At 36.6% G+C, this 20,837-nt stretch overlaps 1 protein-coding gene across 2 annotated transcripts in view; it reads right to left on the bottom strand.

The window, feature by feature from the left end:
- Window positions 1-19,462, bottom strand: part of FGF7 (fibroblast growth factor 7) — a 28,334-nt gene extending 8,872 nt beyond the window's left edge. Inside the window, exons 1-2 of one of the 2 annotated variants that reach the window (XM_027688538.1) lie at window positions 19,287-19,462; window positions 18,188-18,382 (exon numbers count right to left, since the gene is read on the bottom strand). In XM_027688538.1, coding sequence (XP_027544339.1) covers window positions 18,188-18,382; window positions 19,287-19,326 — 235 coding nt within the window. In that variant the 5' untranslated portion in view covers window positions 19,327-19,462. Of the gene's footprint in view, window positions 1-18,187; window positions 18,773-19,286 lie in introns of both variants that reach the window. The other variant, XM_027688540.1, reaches the window with a different exon arrangement.
- Window positions 19,463-20,837: the final 1,375 nt, after the last annotated feature.

Below are 20,837 nucleotides of genomic sequence, written 5' to 3'. Positions count from 1 at the left end.
AAACTCCTGTGTTTGTCCTGTGTGTAATTTCCGAGCAGGAATTGTAGTTGTCTGAGGAAACATGATTAAAGATAGGGAGATATTCCTTGAAGACTCGGTGCAGCATTTTGTTAAACATCCTCAAGTAGCAGAATTTGCTTATAAGATTTAGTCCATGTGCAGAAAATATTTGATTAAGCACAAATAGCTGATGTTTAATTGCCTTTTTGCAATTCACTGGGCACAAAAACAGTGGGCATATAGAATTAAAAAGAAAATCAACTAATGGCTAAACGTAAATCCATCAAAGAATTTTTTGTACTCTGTTAGGTTCTCATTTATTGATCATTTTAAGTATTACATTTTCCATAAATTTCTTCCCTGTTTTCCAGTCCTACAAACTGATTAATACATGCATTGCTAGATAGAACAACTTTTTGATAAACCATTGTCCTGGTGATACTCAACAGTTGACAGATAAGTGAGTTAAGGATTTTGAGCCATGTCACGGTTTCTGAAAGACACTGCTGACTTGATATCTCTGTGAAGGTAGCAGAAAAAAATGCAAGACAAGAACCAAACATAGGAGGGAAGGTACAACAGGGACTAAAATGACTGTTTAGAAATGCTGTTATTTTACTTACAAGATCTGTTCTTTGCATGTGTACTTGGACTTGTGGGTGTTTACCTTTATGACAGAAAAGGAAGGGGTAAGCCCAGTGCCACTGTCAAGTCTGCATTGTTCAAAGTGTTTACACAGCCTCTCATGCATCATCAAATGTATAATCTGCCCTTCCAACTGTGCATTGCTGGTACCACAGCGAGAGGTGCAGAGTCCTGTTTGAACTTCCAGGCTGATGTTTGGAAATAGTTTTACTTACAAATTTAATTTGATCTGCAGTGGGAAATATTAAGAGCCATAATACCTTTGTTTTTTAGTTATTTTTCCAAGTGAATAAATGTAAGACTGTGCTTGTCAGTTTGCAACACGCAGTAAAGATTCCCTCCCCTAATCACTGCAGTGGGGATTTCAGTGACCACATGGCAGTTAATAATTGCTGAAGAGAAATAGCTTAGAATTTCCAAGTATTTTTCTTTATTGTCCAACCTCTTTGGCCTCAGTTTTGTATTAACTCTCTGCTAATGTTTTTGGGTTAGATGGGTTTATAAATCAAATGCTTCATTCTTCATTGAAAATGGTATTATAGTAAGAATTGGTCTAGGATATTCTGACTCTAAATTGCCTTCTCCTGAGTAGGTTTCTTTCAAACATTAGCAGTTTAGGCCACTGTCTTTCCAATATTTCTCTTGACTTGATCTTCAAGACCAAAGCCTGTGGCATTTTTCACTAAAGTAGGTCATAAAACTATGGAACTTTTCAATTTAGAGGTGTGACTTGTGAATAGCAGTACACAGTAACAAGTGAACAACATGCTGCCCCAGGCAGGCATTCTCTTGTGAATGTCTCCTTAAACTTATTAGACCCCTTCACTTTGCTGATCTCCTCTGTGCTTTATATAAATATTTTCTTGATCAGCCTCTTATACAGCATGTAGTCATTTCTCATTTTTGCAGGAAACTACATTTCCCTTCAATAAAAATTGCCTTGAAGCTAAACATATGGTTATAATGAAGAATAATATTATTTTTTAGAATTAATACTGTCATGTAAAATCCAAGTCTTAATCCTCAGTCTGAAAAAGTGCTCTCTTATTACAGCATTAATAATTTACTGATATGAAAAATGGAAAAAAAATAGCTGAATGACTGTTTACAAAATGTAATTGTTTCCAAGCACTTAAGAAAATTAATGATTTAATAGTTTAGAGCTGAACTTGTACAAAAAATACTTTCCCTACAGCTCAAATAAAGGATATTTCTAGTATTTAAATATTTTCTGCCAATTTCACTGGATTACGTGATCTTTTCAAGCTTTGTAGACTTTCAGAATGTAGCTTCAAAACAGCCATAGTAAACATAAAATGTTGCTTATTAACCTTTTCACAGCAAAATATGATAAACCATCTAGAGGTGCAAGACTTCCCAAATTCAGTTTCAATGCCTACAGCTACTTAGATTATCTGAATTTGGAAAATTCCACAGACTTCTGTCTCTTCAAATTCTTCCATAATGCAAAAGTTTTTAAACAGATTCATTTGTGTTTATTTTTGTTACTCTGCTGTTTTGTGTTTTCATCTAGTAAAGAGCTGGTGTTCTCCTTGCCCCATTCCTGGGTAGAACTGTGATCACAGTTAACATTTAATTAGTCCTGTCATTCCCATGAAGACCTTTTCCGTTTTTGGAAGAAAAACAGGAGTGCATATTCACACACCTTTTCTGTATGTAAGAAAACAAATTATTCATTATCTGAATTGTGTTCTGAGGAACTTTAATTCCATGTGCATGTCCTCTGTTGTTTTGGCTTATCACCTGGGTAAACTGCCTGCAGGCAGTCCCAGAGATGGCCTAAATATAACATGGCACTGAGTGCTGGACTTTTTCAGTTATAGGAGGCAAAAATAAATCCAAGACAGAATCTTCTCTTTTTTATATGAAATATTCCCTGACCTCAAGGTTTAGCTGTTTTGTTCTGCATATTGTACTGTCTCCAGCCATTCCTGTGGTAGTTTTCCTGGTTCATGAAACAGGCTTGACAGGAGAAATAGCAGAGCTGTATTCTGGGGACAAACTGAACCTAAGAACTGCCCTCCTGTGTTCTTTCAGGAAAATTTAATATTATACATCGTTGAGAAAAATTACTAAAAGCTATTATTAAATGCTTGTAGAATGATCGTGACATTCTGCAATGTGTTATCAGTTTAAATATATAGTACAATGCATTTTTATTAGTGAAAATGCTCCCAGATGTGGCTAATAACCGAAATTATTTCAAATACGTAAAATTCAGAAAGTGGATGCATAAGAAAGAAGGTGGCTGCAGTATTCCAGAGCTTGAATGTATACCCAGGGGCCTATGGCATAGAAGCAAATAGTTTTAAATGGTTTGAAACTTTAGACAGTAAAATTTTGTTTCACATAGTTAAGAGCTCTTTTCAGTCGTAAACACTGCCATCCTATTGCAAGAGATAGACATCTTTTCCCACTTGGAGTAGCTCTGTAAAATGCAGGGCAAGCACAGCCCAACTGAATACATTTTAGTTCCATTTCCAAGCAGGAGCAGCTGAAGCTGGACATGTAAATATCCCAATTACAGTGTCTAGAGGAACACAAGCAGGCACCACGTAATTCCTGTCAAGGTACAGAATGCAAGAAGCTGCTGGGAAAATCTCACTCACCCCTCACTGCATCGCAGAGTGGGGATTGATAGAAACCATCTGGCTCACTCCTCCTGCCTTCAAAACCCCACTGGACATACATTTATATGATATGGTCTCTCGAATTGTTCTAGTTTGCTGCTGATAAATAATTTAGATTCAGCTGAACTTTCAAAATCTGTAGAAGTCCAAAGACTAAAATATAAACTAATAAAAGGCAGAAATTAAAAACCTCTCAAAATCAAAACCAAACTAAAAATTTGATCCAATCCTGGTAAATAAATTAGGATTTTCATACCAGATGTTTCTCCTGTATTGCTCAGTATATGGATCAAAATATGTGTCAAATATCCAACAAATTTTTTTTCAAATAGCTTAAGAATTCCTTGTCTTAATTTTGCCTAATGTAATTAATTTCCTTCTAATGACACACTGGTTTTACCTGACTAAAATTTTAAGCCTGACTGGAAGCCTGAGTTTAGGGAAATCAATCAAATATTTGCCATTACACACAGGCAGCACTTTGAAACCTCCCTCTTTGTTTACATGACCAGATATTTATAAATGTGTTACTGTCACCCCGTTGTTATCTTTAGTTGTTATCTAGATTTACAATCCCATATCAAAACTGAGAAAAACAGAAGCATCAGCACCAGTGGAGAAAATTATTCCTGGCTACAGGACCAATTGCCATTACCAGAGCAAATATACTATGGGAGCTGCAGCCTATTCTGTATTTGTTTGTGTGATTTTTAATCTGCCTTTTTAAATTCAGCTGAACTGACCCATTGGAAGATCTGGGTTTTTTTCAGTTTTGACTGCAAATGCCAAGATGTAGAGGAAATGGAGGATGTAGAGGAAATGCAGGATGTAGAGGAACTCAGGTGTTAACCATGGTGGTAAAAGTATCCGTGCACATGGACGTAGTTTTGTCCATGTGCATAATATCGGGAAGTCAGTGAGAAAACTATTGCAACTGGAGTAATGTAAATATTTTCTAGAGTCTACAGCCTTTCTGTGCTTTGCTTTTTGCAAGTATTACATAGAAATAGTGCCCAGTTTTTTGGTGAAAGTTGCTTGTACCCTAAAAGTAGAAATCAGGGCTCTAGAACTAAGGGCTGCACATTCCAGTGTGTTGTGATAGAAGAGTATGATGTTATCTTATGAAAAGAAGTTATCAGTCATAGCTAAAATGTAAAAAGTCATAAAATAACTAATCAGTACTAAACAGTTAATAGAGCATAGGATTAGCCAAATTATATGATATTTCTTTAAACTTTTTTGGTAACTTTAATGCATTTTTAATATGGTTTTGGTTGTACACAACCCAGTTTCCCATCGCTCTTGTTCTAATTTTTATATTCCCATATGTGAATTGGTGCAGTTGTATTTATTTCAGTTTATATTAAATATTTCAATATATTAAAATTACTAGCTTATGTCAGCTAAAGATACACAAAGGGGACTTATAAAGGGCAACTATGAAGTTAGAGCTGTGTTGTTATCCACTTTGCATTATCACCAAGAACCCCAGCTATAGTATTCTCTCAATTAACCAGAGGAAAGTACATAAAATGTGATAGAAATCACTTTCTTTACCAACAAAGAGAAGTTTCCCGTGGCCCTGAGCTGCCTCAGGAGGGCTGGGAGCTCTCCTGTGCCTGCAAACTGCAGGGCTTCATTTCCTTGGCTCTGAGCACACAGGTACTGCTGTGTCACTGCACAGGGACTGTTTGTAATAAAGATATCTGTGACCAGCCTGCTAAAGGATCTGATACCTTCAATTCAGATCCATCCCAGCAGCCATATTATTATATTGGTAGTATTCCAGATTTCCATCTCTGACAATAATCAAACAACCTGTTTGATAGATGACAGTGCAGTGCATTGGCATAAGCCTAAAGACATACTTTTCTCTTGATCTTGAAACAAATGGAAGATTTCATTCCACTCAATCATTTGATAACAGCTTCAGTCTTTTAGCCTTTGGGAATGTTCCACTTTTCAATTTTTCTGCTACAGTTTGCTTTTATATGTATTGTCATGAAATTTTGATGAGCTCCACAGAATGCATACGCAATCTGTAGCAGAAAGGATGGACCCCTCTAAAATCTGGAAAACAGCTGGTCTATGAATTGTCGATGTTTGAAAACATGCATTTCAGCTAATGGGCTTAAACAAGGACCTTGTTCAAGCAGGGGAGAGTAAAATGTTCACTTTAAGGAAGCAGAGTAACAGGGAAGAGATGTCTTCCATAGTTTTATAGAGCTAGAGGACTCGGGAGAAGGTTAGTGAGCTTTTGAGATTAGACTCTGGACTGGGTAGCAGAAGCTGCATGTGCAAGTAAAGGAGTTGCAGCTCTTCCATTCTTTTTTTATTCTTTTTGTGGAGATTTGCATTAAGTTTGTGTAATTTTGTGATTGGCAGACTCAGTTTGACAGCCTTTTTTGATTCTGCATTGTATTTATGATCATTTCTGCTCTTTATTGTACTGTTCTCTCCTAGTGTTTGTAACATAAAAGAAAAGTGACTGTGTAACATTGAACTTAGCAGGAAATTTTTAAACTGCCTTGAAAACCGTGTAGTTAAACCAGCACAGGGCTTGGCTGTACCCATAGGGGTGTGTTCTAAAATGTATATGGAAAACCTGTTCCTGGTAAAGGATTTGCTATGCTTTTTGCTCTGACTGAAACAATTATGGCTATTCCAAGCACTTAAAGTGGTAAAGAAACCTTTTCTTTCTTTGGAATATCTGTGACTTCAGCTGTGTTGCAGCAAGGAGCTGGAGAAACCAAAGCACCAAAGTTGACTGAGATGGTCATTGTTTTTTACCACTCAAAATGAAACAAAGTAATTCTACTGTTGTTAACTAGATCTTTTTGTGCCACCTTAATTCTCCCAAGACTATCAAGGTATTCTTGATTCATATGTAAATGCAAATGTTATATGGTCAAAAACAAGATTATACTTCTACTATTAAATATATATTCACTATAAATAATGCTATCAGTTTTTAGTATAGAAATGTGGATCTGTGGTTTTAATATAGGTCAGAAAAACTTAGAATAAACCTCCATTTATCTCTTTCAAATGGGAATATAAATTTGAAAAGTAATAGCTAACTATTTTTCAAGTTGAATATCCTGAGTTGGGTATATTCTGGTGTATTGGACTCTTAAGCCCATATATTGATAGAATAGAGATAGAAACATTACTCCTACATTGATATTGTTACGATAGATAAGTCATTCGGACTTGAAAGTCAGGAAGAGATTGGTGGAACAGGAATTTCATTTTTCTTTACGTCCAGTATTTATTAGCAATGTTATGAAACTGTATCTTAAAGTAAAAGCACATGGATTTGCAGAAGCAGTAGTTATTGTCTGGCATTTTTTTAAGTAAACTCAAGCCACGGATAGGCATCATAACAAAACTTTTACTGATTGCAGTAGAGCCAGACTTCTACAAATGGCATGTATTTGTTTCTTTCCTAATATGGGTCTTTCAACTCTTGAGCAAACTTTTCCTAATGAATCACAGGGTTAGATAGCTTTTCCACTAGTCAGTAACTTAACTCCTCCACAGCTGTGCAGTATTTTTGCTTTCAACAGGAACTACTTAGACTATTAATGATAGTTTGCCGTAGTTGATCCCTGAGTCAATAGGGATAGAAAAGCCATATTTTGACTGGATGTTGAAAAGAGCCAATGCTATACTTCTCAACCATTACTTTCTCATAGTGATTACATCTCTGTGTTGTTGAGAGTGTATTTCAGTCAAATACCATGAACAGAGAGCGGGAATTATTTTTTTTCATGTAGAAATCTATGTTAATAAAACAAATATGGCACAATCTGACAGGGATCAAATCAGACTCTTTTGTACAATGCCACCTGTAGATTGCAGCACATGTTATTCCATTAGATGATGTATGTATAATTCTTCAGGAATCCACTGACAGAGGCTGGTTTGGGGTGCAGCTGCCAGACAGCTCTTAAGGGGAAAACAACAAAAGAAACCATCCAACTGTGACAGGTCTGGTGTTGGAAAAGAGTAAACTCATGGAAGTGTGTGCTGTAACTGGCAATTCTACTTGCTCAGCTCAGTTCAGCTGAAAACACCCATAAATGCATGGTTGAAGTATGGACAAAAAGACAATACAATAGATTGTGATCCAAAATCTTCAGTATTTACAGTGCTGTATACAGACCGAAATATTCTGCGTTTTCCTGCATCACCTAAAAAGGGGTGAGCAGCTGCATTCTCATTTTGGAATCCAGGTAGTTTATCAGGGAAATAATTTGTACAAAACTAATGTTTGTTAAATTTTGTCATATATGGATAAGGATGCCCCAAAGAAAATTGTATCACAGGCAGCAAAAGGTGAACAACTGATGTGAAGAGGAAGAAAGGGAAAAAGTATTTTTATAGTGGCAGTCATACATTTTAATTGAGCCCTAGCAGGAGAAAAATGTCTATATTTTATGCATGCAAGATTATCAGTTACAATGATTAGGACAAAGTCAGGAAACATGGGTTCTCTTGTTTTTGTCTCACACAAACAGTGGCTACTTGCACATTTTTGCATCACCTGAAGTTATGTGGAAATGGAAGTACCATACATATACTATGGGGCTTAGGCTTAAGTATTGCCCTTTTTTAAGGTAACTGAAATGTTTCTTTGAGTACTTATTAGCACTTTTAGAAAATTGTCTCTGGGCTGTCTACAGATCCTATCTGAACAGGACAGTGTACAGATACCTACTTGTGTTTATGAAATATTTTGTTATATAGGAAGGAAAAAGTCTTATTTTGGCAAAGATAGGTATTTATTACATTTCTGATGTTAAACAGTTCTGATTAATTTCTCCAATAATTTCTCACCGTAATTATGATAAGTATATCTTCTATCGCTTGATCATTTTCTGCTTAAATGATATAGCCATTGGAACTCATCACATTCTCTTAAATAATCTGCTTGGATCAGAGCTAGGCAGTTCATCTCTGTACTAAATTAGGGGGTCTGCTTTATATGTTATGAATTATCTGAAAAATCCTGCTTTTGGTCTGGTTTGGTCTAATGATAGCTCACTGATTTTGATATAGACCAGTTTTGCTTCCAGTGTTCCTTCTGGATGAAAGTGCCCTTTCATAAGTTCTCACTGGAGTGTGTCCTTGAAGAATATTATTAAAATAGAGGAATTCAAATTCAAGACACTGGATTACTTAGCTAAAAATCAACAGAGCATGATTTCCGTGAAATATGTGGTAATAGTTTCCTAGAAAGATGTGGTAGTTGTTTTTTTTTTGCTTTAATTTAGTTGCATGACATTAATCTTCAGTAATATAGACTGAATTTTCCAAGTCCCATAAATATCCAGTCAGAAATGAAGGCATATTAAATAATTTTAGTTTGCTATTTATAATCGAGTAGCCTGGGCACCGGTTTGCTAATATGAACATTCTGATTGAAATTGGTTTATAATAATCTCAAAGCTTGGCTTTATTAATAGCTGTATTATTTTCATTGCTCAACTTAAAAGGCATTTAAAGGGACAAGTATAAGTGGCCTAGGACTCTTGCCATTTACTTTATAATTTGAGCAGACTCTCCTAAGGCTACTCTCAAAATTGATGTAACATTTGGTTTCCTTTGAACTAATAAATATTTACTATGAAGTCCAATACCAATTCACCCTAATATATGGCTGGTACACCACTAGTAAGGTAGGAAAACATGCCAGACTGTTTGTCTTTTACACCCTCATAAGAAAACTTCCTTCCTGGCTGCTGAAGCAGATGCTCAGACAGAATGCTCAGCACTCTGAAACCCAAAGCAGAGCAAGAGACTCAAAGCACCTGTGTACCTGCTGACATTGTTAAGTGCAAGGAAGGCCTCCTTTCATAGCCAGCCTTTGTAGCTGGTCAGTAGTGTGAAAGGAGGATTCCTTGCAGGGAAGAGGCTTTCCATGTGTTTCCCATTGTGGTTTTCTCCACAGTTCTTATGTTGTCCCTGATGAGGTAGGTGGTAGTATTTTTTTTCCTGAATGGTCTTTCTGGAATCATAATTTGGACACGAGAAAGTTTCTTTTTTTCTGACTTGTATGCGGTACTTTAGAGTGCTCGAAGGAAATTGCTTGCCCTGGAAATTATATACCTTGTTATTTGGTTTTGGTTCTCAGTCTTTGTTGGAAGAATGGCTTTTTGTCACCAGTTAGTTTGAAAGTACTTGTATTTGTATGCAACTCAGGTTTTGATTAGTAGCAATATTTGTAGGCAGAGCTCTGAGTTTTGTCACGCTTGCGGTTCACGCGTGGTCAGAGATGGGCTTAGTACATGGCAGAGGTTTCTCTGTGCTGTGTTATTGAATGGCATGGGGAAGATGGTGCTAAACTAATGCAGGCAACAGTGCTGGGTGGGGAATTCAGTTGGGATGAATCCCACTTTGAGGACAGGTATTTGTTCCTGGCCTTTTGTAAAGGTCATACTCCAGTGTTTTGTGGTAGCATTGCAAAGTGTCATGACTGTGATGACTTCAAGGCTTCTCAGGTGCAGTTGCCTCACACAAGCAAACATAAAGGAATGCTGCTGAGGAAGATCTTGTGCTGGCCTTTCCCACAGTGTAAGTCTGTCTCTTGTTGCAAGGCAGCCCTAACAAGCAAGTCTCATTATTTGAATCATTATGTGCTGGATTAGCATAGCTGATTCCCTAAATCCTTGTAAAATTTCACCAATAAGCACTCAAGAACTGCTTGGATTTCTACATATCATCTTGCACATTATGTGCAGTCCCCAAGCTGCCCAGGCTCTTCCTAAGGAAATAAATTAGCATGGAGAAGTTAAAGTTGGTTTTGAAAGCTGGTGAAAGTTGCACTTTCCAATTGTGTCAGTACTGGCTGCACTCTCAGGATTCAGTTATCCTTTCTATTTTACTTCAGAATTTCTGTCAGGCAGAACAACTCTTGTTTTCACAAGAAGCTACACAAGCACTGGATGGAATCAGTCTGTTCTCCACTGCCTTCTTCCCTGGACTAGATCTGCATTTTCTCCCAAATCCATCTGCTTGATGGCCAGCTAGAGAGCCTGAACATTGCCCCCCTCAGAGTTCATACAGAGCACTCCAAGGGCAAATCTCTGGTCACCATGCAGTGCTGGGCACATGTTAGATGAGAAACCAGAAGCTCTTGTGAGCGTCCCCACACACCTGGCAGGTAAAACTCCCCATTTACCACTACATTGTTTACAGCTGGGCACACAAACAGCCCCAGAAGGATGGCACCAGTTCACCTGAGCAGCTCTGGGACTGCAGCACAGTTTCACATACAACCTTCTCCAAATTGGATGTTGATTGTAATTATTCCCCCTCCCCCAATATTTTTCAGCTCTAGATAATATCTATGTTCATCTATAATAATTTCTCTGTTTAACAATCACGAACTTCTCTATGTACTGTTTTTTACTGTAAACATTCATTTTTGATTGAAATATCAAATTCCGCATGACATTTAAAGGTCATAATAAAATGTATAAAATTAGCACAGGTTATTAATGAAAAAAAGCTTCTTGTTAACAGGTAGTGATATTTTTTCTGTTTTGAAACACATTACCTGCTAGTAAGACAAATATCAAAATTCCAAGGTATCAAAATTGCCAAGAACAAGTCTGATCACCTTCTTTTTATAGTCTATAGCACCTCCCAGTGTCTATTGACCCATTTAAAAGGAAGCAAGCCAGTTTACCAAAGATGGAAGTATTAATGCTAGGAAATTCCTTCAGGAAAATCCCACTGGTAATGGGGGTATTCAGACAGTGTTATTATTGAAGTGATGGAGATGAGTGGTGTTTGTTGATCCCTTTTGAAGCTATTGTGGTTAACAATGCCATGAAATGGTCATTTTTGCTGTTTTCATTTATAGTTTTGAGTTAATCTATCAATGTTCTGACCGGGTGTAGTTTTGAAAGTCTGGACGCTGAAGGATTCTGTTCTTAACAGAATATCTGTCCTTTTAATAGAAAAAGACCTTTTAATAACTTCATCCTGGTTTCGTTCTTTGTTTTAAAAGCTAAATAACAGTCAAGAGAGCATATTGATTGCATCGGTATTTTTATTGCTTTTTTTGGTGTGTTTTGGTGTGTTGTGGGCCACATCTGTGATTATCCACTTCTAACTTTTCAACACCAGTTGTAACAAAGAACTTTTTCCATTTGTATAAATGATGTCATGTGTTATGAAAGTTTTAGAGTGTGACAGTTCAGTGCTGGGATTGTTAACCTCTATTATGCTTCTGCCATAAGAATTTTCACTATTAACTTTTTAATAATATGTTTCTAAATTACATACACCAGAAGGCTAACTTGACCTTTCTGTCAGCTCATATCCAGAATTAAAAATTAAAAATAAAGTCAAAGGTCAAACAAGACAATTGAAATGCAGTTGCCAAATATAGTCATAGACAGTCAATTATGCAATGAAAGCAGTGTGCCACCCACGAAGAGTAACAGCCTTCATTTGCCTAAACTTCTTCTGTTTTGATGAGAAAAGTATTCCAAAATATACTACTAGTTGATAGATCTTGTAGTGTGGAACAGTATAATTATATGCTCTAGGATGTCTTGGTCTTCCTGAGCTTTAAGGAAGATGGAGGGGAAAACCAGCTTTGCTCTGTACTCCAGGATCCTGGAAATCTAAACCAAACACTTTCAGATACTCAAACAATACAGAAAGCTGGAAGCTGTGAAGGGGGATATCTGGATTTAGGTTTTGTTTTGCAAGACACTGTATAAGGCATTACATTTTCTACCAGATTCTCTTTGCCTATATGGAAATTGCTTTTTTAAGATTCATCTGACTTCAGTGTTTTTCTGTCTAGCTGCTGACTTCAGTTGTTTTAGTTCATTTTCTATTAGTCAATTAATATTCTATAATAAAATTATTTAATATTTGTAGCAGTAACACACAATTCTTTTGAGGTTTGGAAGTTTTTTTCCACTAATACTTTTTAAAGCTCTTTACAGAGAGGTGAATAATTCTTTTCATAGAGACACAGAGAGTCTGAAGAATTTTCCCAAAGTCTGTAAGCAAATTTCTTAAAAGTTTGGATTAGCCTCAAGTCTCTTGAGTCTCAGGTCAGGGCCACTTCAGCACATTTTCTTTGGGATGGAGCAATAACATGCTTAATGATACAACACTGAATTTTTTGAACATTCAGAAATTGTAAACAATTGAGGGGGGAAAAGCTGTGGGGGAGAAGGGGCTGCAATTTATCTTTTAAATGTGTCCTGTAACTGCTTCCACAGTTGGCTGCTAAATTTGAGTGATGGTTCCATAAAAATGCACTGTTTCTCATTTCTGATAAATCTCAGTATTGAGAGATTCAGAAAAACTTGAAGCCACAGCTGAAGTACGAGGGTGTATCAAGGTCAAATTAATCAGTTTAAGGACAATGTGTTTAGACTCAGGTGTTTTTCACTGCTCATACTGATTTTAGCTCAGTTTTGAAGCTCACCCTGGCAGACAGAGCCCTGTTGGTGTATATTAGCTTGTGAAGCTGCTGCCTGGGCCTGAGCCCAGAGGTTTGAGTCTCTCCTCACAGAGCTTATGCAATCATTTTCGTTCAGAGGGAGAAGAAAGTGAATATAAACTGCTACTGTCTGGCTTTCCACATACTTTTCAGCTGGTAAATGCCTCAGAATAGACAAGGTGATGATGAGTCAGGAGGTACATTCAGAAGTAATAAAGAGTTTTAATTGTGTTTTGTGGCACCCTGTCATCCTGTGTCAGTTGAGCACTGATCTGGACATGAGATCTGCAGAATCTCGCTGCAGTGGTTCAGGACTTTATTCCCTGCTTTCTTCTCACTTCCACAAAGGGTACACTTACTGAAAAAGTCATTAGAATCTGTAAGACAAGTATAACTCAGCTGCTTCTGATATCTGAATCTTTGCTAAAACCCATCTTCATCCACAGCTGGGGGTGAAAACCTGGGATTTGTGGTAAAGTATAGGCTGAGGTACAGGCAAAGAGACTTTCTGCTAGTTGAAACCTGGGGAGTGGTTTGTACCACCAGTGCTAGACAAAGAACTGGAGAGGGAGCAGGGAAATCTGTTATTTAGGTCTGATTAATCACTGTAGGAGAGAAAGTCATCCTTGGCACTGTAGGCTAGGTTTTGAGGGGATACATATATATTTCCATTTGAATTAAATCTCCTTCTGTTATAATTGAAAAGAGTAGCAGAGTACTAATGTGAAACAAAAGCACTTTCAGGTTAGTGAAGGTTTGTCTTCTCCTGACACCAAAATCTTGGTTGAACAAACAACCTCTTGAAAAATCAAGACTGCAGTTGCAAAGACAGACTTTCTGCTTGTTTGGAACACACATAACCCTTAACTGAATCTGGTACATCAATACCTGCCTTGAAACATCTGATTTTCAGGAACCAAATCTTCTTGGTTCTCTGTGTAATATGTATTTAATCAACAGAAACAAAATTTATACAGTGGCACAGCATACATAGTCCAGCATTTGTTTTATGCTAAGAATCATATATAAAATGCTATTGGAAATAATTCTGATTTCTAAGCAAGTTTGACTATTTAACCACTAAGATAGCATTTGAAGTGTATTTTGCCATCAGTTAGGGTTTAGGTTTGAACAAAACTGAGTTAGAGTTCATTTAATATTGCTGAAAACTATGACTTGTTGGACTTTGGTCAAAATAGAAGTAGTTTTCCAAGATAAAAGTTTTAATCTAGATTTCAGCCATTTTGTGTCAAGATCTCACTAGATTACTTTTTCTACTTTTTTTTTTGTTGTTGTTGGTTTTGCCCACTGAAAAGAAGAGGAAATTGGTACTTTCTGGGTTTAGGGCACACATGGAATATGATAGGATCAGACATCTTAGGATTCAGGTTCCGGGAAGGCTTTTCTAGTAACTAAGAGACCCTTTGAAGTCTTTAAAATGAGATTCCAAAGGCAACAGAGCGTGGAAAGTCCTAAAGCATCATCCAGTCGTAGTTGTAAATCCTCTTGGATAGAGTAAAAATAAACTCTGATTTTTGGCTGCATTTTTTCTGAACAAAATCATGTAAAATATGGTAAAATTAATAAACACAAACTGAAATGAAGAAAAGAGTAAACAGTGATAATGAGAGGCTTATTTTTCTATCAGAGACTGAGTTAACAAATTGCCATCTTATCTCCAAGACTTTTTCAGTCAGTCTCACATTTTACAATCAAGAATTCAAAGAGTCTGTTCTGTGTGCCCAATTAGATTCTTTTCCATGAACAAGATAAAAAATTATTTTTCAATAGAAACCATCTGGTTTAGGCTTGGACAAGGTATAATAAGTTTTTGTCAAAGAGAAATTTTTCTATGAATAATGACAGATTTTTCTGGGTGACCTAATCTCTTGGCTGCTGCCTAATTCTTGCTTTAGTTTTTCAGTGTGTGACTCTCAGCTCTCACTCTGCCTTTTAGCTTTCAGATTGAAAGCAAAGCTGTCAGGTGCAAAGTGATTTCCTCTGCTTAGTGGAGATCACTGTCCTCTGATTTGATTAGTTCACTCTTGAGTTATCACCTTTATGTCCACCAGAAGGCTCTGCTGCTTTCTGAAATGTGCACAGAACCATGTTCTTTGGGTACCTAACAAGGTCAGTGCTGTTGTAAACAGGATGCAGCAATTCCCTTTCACTGGGACAGCACACACAGATTTCTTGAACTAAGCAGTTAACTTCTGCTGTGTCTTGGAGCAAGTGAATGATAAATACAGATTAATTACAGTTGGCGAATGAGGATTTGGTTCAGCATTCAATTATGTCATGAAATTTGAATCCACATACATTTAATACAGTGGCTGTTAAGTTAAAACCTTAGGCAATTTTTACCACTTTCATTATTTTTGCTGTTGCTTTCATAGTATGTTATTATATATTTTTACTCTGTAATTAGAGAAGTTGGAAATGCAAAGACCCTAATTCCTCACCATCCTGGCATTCTGACATTCATAGTTCCAACTGATGAGAGAACCTCTGTGAATTTTGGCACTTGCCAAAGTGGTGATGAAGTTATCATTCTACAGACATTTCTCAGTGAAGTTTGCTTTTCACAATTTTCATGCTTCCCAGTTCATGGGCTGAAAACAAATAGTTGATTCTGCCTATAAATCTGTCAGGGCAGCTTCCTTTATGAAACTAAGTTATGATGGGTAAAAATATGATTTTTTTCTTATTTTTATTTTAGTAGCACATATTAGTGAATTCAAAAGGGAAAAGAATTCCTTTTATTTGTTATGTAAGTGGGAAATTAGGACAAAAGAAGAAGAAACTTCTTGGAGCAACACTTTTCATATCCATTGATTAGTTTGACTGCAGCTGTTCTGGGATTGCACCCTAAGAAACAGGTCTGATTTACCTTTTACTAACTTTCAGAACTGGAAATCATGGAACAAGAATATTTGAACACACACATTAATACATCTTTGTCATGGGTATGATTTTAAAATCATGTTTTTCAGAGACCCTGGATAAAAATAGCCTTTTAAGTCTCCTAATGTTAAAAAGGGAAAGGGTGTTAGTCCAGGTGGGGATTTTTATTCTTGTATTATTTTGGTTGGTTGGTTTTGCTTTTGTTTTGTTTTGTTTGTTTGTTTTCCCCCTTATAAAATATTATTTTCTTTATAGGTGTTTTAGTAGAGAATCATAAGCACATCTTCAAAAAGGCTTCTTGCATCTTTTGTTGAGCAGAGAGTATGACAAAAAAAGTGTTTCTATAATAATACTACAACACTAATTTTTTTAGTTTCTCAGACAATCCAAGTTATAAGTGTTCACATTTTTCCAGTTGTCTTTGTCTATATTTGCCTATTCTACTTGTCCAGCAAAAGCATTTGGATGTTATTCCCTGGGATACAATAGATAAATTACAGTAAGAGACTTCAACTTAAGATGGTGGGAGACTTCCTACATACTTCAGTCAAATTTAGTGGAGCCAGTTCATCAAAACACACATCAGTCACCAGATAACCATGCAATTTTTGATTGGGTTTTCTCCTGATACTCGTTTCATTTAGCAGGAAAAGGATTCAATTTTTTTTCACTGCAATACAAATGTAAGGGTTTAGTGACTCAAGTTTGCCTTTCGGGAATTTGTAATAGTTAGTTACCATCACTAAATGATCAGAAAATGTAGTCTCTTGTAGTTTTCTGAACATCATTAGCACAAGATGATCTATTATTCTCTAGTGGTCTCACTACAGAATGTTTCAAGGTGTCATTAATGTGCTTCAGCAGCATGAAATCCTGCAGAGAACTGAGAACCTTTACTTGAATTTGAAATAATGCTAAATTGCTCACACAGTTTTTACTTGAGCCTCATTCAACTAAAAAAAAGCACAAATGTATGTAATTATTCAGCTCGTATGCTGTCATAATTTCTTTAAGGTGTTCGTAAATAACAAAAGAAAAAACTGGGTACTGTGGATATTCACTGATCTACATTAATTTAGAAGAATCTGTTTCAATGCTCAGTAACCTTTTTTTCAGTGATTTTTGTGGGAACAACATTTCACTTCCAAACCAGCCCTATGGATCTCTATTGTAGCAATGTCCTGAAACTCAAAGGGAGTCTTCTTGAATATGGACCAAATAACTTAGTTGGCTGCTGGCCATGTGTTGTCTTTCAGAGGAATATGGTTATTCACTATGTAATAGTGTAGGAAGAAAGGAGACATATGGAAACAAATTTTAAAAGAAACAGTCACATTAGTCAATGCAGTTTTAGCCACACAAGTTGCCAAGCACTTAATGTAGTCCTGAAGTAAAGAAATAAATGATGCAGCCCACTAGGGAGGCACTTATAGCATGGAAAGTGCTGTTCTTATAGAAAACAAGCAGGCAGCTTCAGCTGAAAGCTGAATCACACCAACAGTTCTTGAAGGTTGATTTATTGGTTTCTTTTGCTGCTGCTGCTGTTATAAAAAGCACAATACTACATACAACCTACATTAAAACTGTATTTAACAGCATCCTTGGAAATATATTTGTCCTTTTATTTGTCCCTGGCCCCTTTTGCTTATAATTTTATTTTGAAATATGCAAAATAATCCTATGTATTTTCCTGTTGTATCTTAATAAAGTAATGTCCTTTCAAGTAGATGCCATATTTCTCTAAATAAACAATATATTTGCAACAACATGAAAGAAAACGTGGCAAAAATAGTTGCTGTAAAAATTGATGCCTTCAAGTGTAAATCAAAGATATGTAGGTATTTGTGTGAAAAACACAGATTAGTGCAACAATTATTTTTCCAGTCCAGAAATTGTATTGGGTAGAGCTTTGTAAAATATTATATGTCCATTCTCTCTAGATGAGTCATGGTTTTGGAAGAAAGGGAAGAGAATATTTTTTCAGCATCATGATCATTGTAATAATGAACTGCAGAAACTATAATAGATTTTGTTCCTGGCTTGGCAAACTATCTAAAAGATTTTGCAAGAGAGTTTACATAATTCTTTCCATTGAACTTTCTAGTATTGCATATGTTTTAATTGTTAACTCAAACAAACCAAACTTTAGGTAGTTTGTGGACCATATAAACGTGGTTTAATGTTTCAGAGGTATTTTATGAGCAAAGTTGGTGGTTATACATTTTCATACTTACAACCTTAGTTCACTTGTTAAAATAGGCTCTCTGTTTGCTAATAGTTTCCAGCTGTAACTAATACATTAGCAGATCTACAATGTAGTATTTAAAATGACGCATTTCAAAATCAATAACAAATGTCCTGCTGTACGATTAATTGGCAAACTTGTTCTACACAATGGTCAGTTCACTATACAAAATTCCTCTGAAACTACGATAAATCAAGGAATAGGAAACAATGATGTGTAGATTTCTAAAACCTTAGAAATAGGAAATGCAAAAGTATTACTTACTGTAGTTGTTGTTTGCTTCTCTTGTCCCTTTTACTTTGCCTCGCTTATCAATCCTCATATACCACTGAGTTCGACAGAAAAGTCTTCTCACTCTTACATCCCCCCCTTCCATATAATCATAGCTTCTGGTGTGTCGCTCAGGGCTGGAACAGTTCACATTTGTAGCCATTTGCTCTGGAGTCATGTCATTGCAAGCTAAAGATATAGTGCCCATTAGAAAGATAATGTAAAAGTATGATCTGTAGAGCAAAATTGGCAGGATCCATGTCAGTATCCATTTGTGCATTATAGTGCAGTGTTCTGGGTGTTCATGAACAACATAATGAAAATTAAATCTCAAGTAGACTGTTGCTCTTAGGTCACCGACCTGCCTTCTGTCTTTATGAGTTACAGATTCATTTAAATGAGATTGCTCCCTCTTCTAGAATTCTGATCGTTATTCCTTAACAGATAATGGCGAAATAGAAGAGCTTCTTAAATATCTCTTCAGTCAGAATATCCTTTAAAGACACAAGTTATAAAAACCTCTGTTGTCGTGACCTTCTTTACTACTTGAATTTGCTGCTTGCACTGAAAATAAAAGATCTGTGAGAAAAGGTGCATGTGTAAGTCTTTATGCTCAATTGTTACAAACACGCAAGGTTACGTTATGCTACTGAAAAGTGCTGCACACAAATGTGTGACATCTGAGCTGACTTTTAACAATATGCAAATGTATATACAACAGATATCTCTCAGACAACTTTTTACACAAACAGACATTTCCCCTGGTTGTAAATAGAGTTCTATCTTCAGTTTTAAGTCCTTCCAAAAATCTCCTATTGATTCACTTCAACTACTTTCTCATGCAGGATAAAATTCTCCTTGTTACTTCATACCTATATAGTCACTATTAGCACAATCTATCATTTAACTTTTCACTAGTTGAGATTTCAAAACAGACCTCATAGCTTTAGCCCTGTATTTTCATTCCTACTCTTTTCAGATTATTAGTAGAAATCGTTTTCTTAATTCTTTTTTTTTAGCATCTAGCGTATACAAATGAAGATAAAAGCTATTAGCTGTTAGAAACTGTTCTTGTAAAGGACAGATAACTTACTTGTTCCTGTTGATAAGAGCTGGATGCCCAAGTACTCCATTTCTGTTGTCTGCTTTTTGCAACATGAGCCACTCTACTGTAGCTACAGACTTTCTCAGCTCAGAGAGGCTCCACCAGAGTTGTAATTGTTTCCATAAATCAACACGCCGGAGCGCTGGTGTGTATGTGCTTGTGCGTGCGCGTGCATGTGTGTGTTGAGCCTGTTGTTCAGTCCTTTTCGATAAATACCTTTGCTGACCTCACTTGGAAGCAATTAGAATTTAACCAGTCAGCTGTCAGTTGAGTGCACGAACAAAAGTAAAAGGAGACTTGCATTGTATCGTGTCCAATGGTCATCAGAGGGAGCTATGTACATAGTTTATGCTTTAAATCTCCAAGAATCTACTTTCTAAAAACATATATTTCGTGGTGTGTGGATAGAATTGCTTCATGTGCTAGCCAGTGTTTCTGTGCTTTGGTTTAGATTGGTATTTTGCTGTCCTTAAAAAATTCCTCCTCCTCTCTTTCGTACTCACATGCTTATCTCAGTTTGCTTTCGGATCTCTTCTGCAGTTTGGTGTATTCACAGTCTGCTTAGTGCCTTTCTAAAGGATACGTGAAACGTGGGTCTGTTGTGTGCTGTGGAGAAGGGTGTGCTGTGGCCCCTGTAGATTGTACAGTATATTTTCATATCATGAATTTGAAAAGAGGGAGTACTGCACTGAGATTTTTATTTCATCGGCCGCTAGGTGAAAATGAGAATGTATATTTGGATATTTCAAAGTCTGACATTCAAACACAGCCTTTATCAGCATGAAGGAAAAATTGCTAGTAGGGACCAGCCTTCCTTAGCACGTGTGGTTGGTTCTTGAAACTCACAAAGCAAGAATGAAAAGTGGCAGCAATGTGAGAACACCCCTAATGTGGTATAACAACCAATGGTGAACAGCAGGCTTAAAGTTTGAAAAATCAGTGTCATGGGTACATACACCTGGTTTTCTGTGCCTATTTCCATCTCTGGCACCAGTCTGTCCATGTGGCATTTCATCTGTAAATTCTGCTAAGTTTCTGGTGAATGTATTTGTAAAACATACTGAAGCAAACTTTTCAATAACTCCTCATCCTGTTTAATTGCCAGGCTGTTGATGTGAGTACACCTCAGTCCCTTTAGTAAATACTACTAACAAGGTGAATTTGGAATTAATTCACTTATTAAGAATAGTTTACTTACATTTAGTTTTTTATTCTTGATAATATAACACGGATTATCATTCCCTGCTCTTATCCCCCCAGCACTCCATCCGCTTTACAACTGGATAACAGTTACTTCTTTAAAACGAACTGCAGGGGCAGTTAAAAATCCCAGGGAGTACATATGTGCCACCTTGTGGTGAGGGGGACAGAACTGAATCAGGGTGTTTCCCTGCAGTCATCCAAAAGAGCAAAAAGGTGTATGGCACCAGGCAAGCTTGTAGTGCTCAGCCTTTCCTCTGCACAGACAAAGAGAATGAGCAATTTCCTTCCTTGACGTTGTCAGCTTCCTCCTCAGCGCTTGCGTGGATTGATCCTGTT

Source organism: Neopelma chrysocephalum, unplaced genomic scaffold (genome assembly GCF_003984885.1).
Source record: "Neopelma chrysocephalum unplaced genomic scaffold, ASM398488v2 Primary Assembly neopelma1_75, whole genome shotgun sequence".
NCBI classification, from domain to species: domain Eukaryota; kingdom Metazoa; phylum Chordata; class Aves; order Passeriformes; family Pipridae; genus Neopelma; species Neopelma chrysocephalum.
The sequence above is the reverse complement of the archived record's forward strand: the minus strand, read 5'-3'. Positions and strand labels throughout refer to the sequence as shown.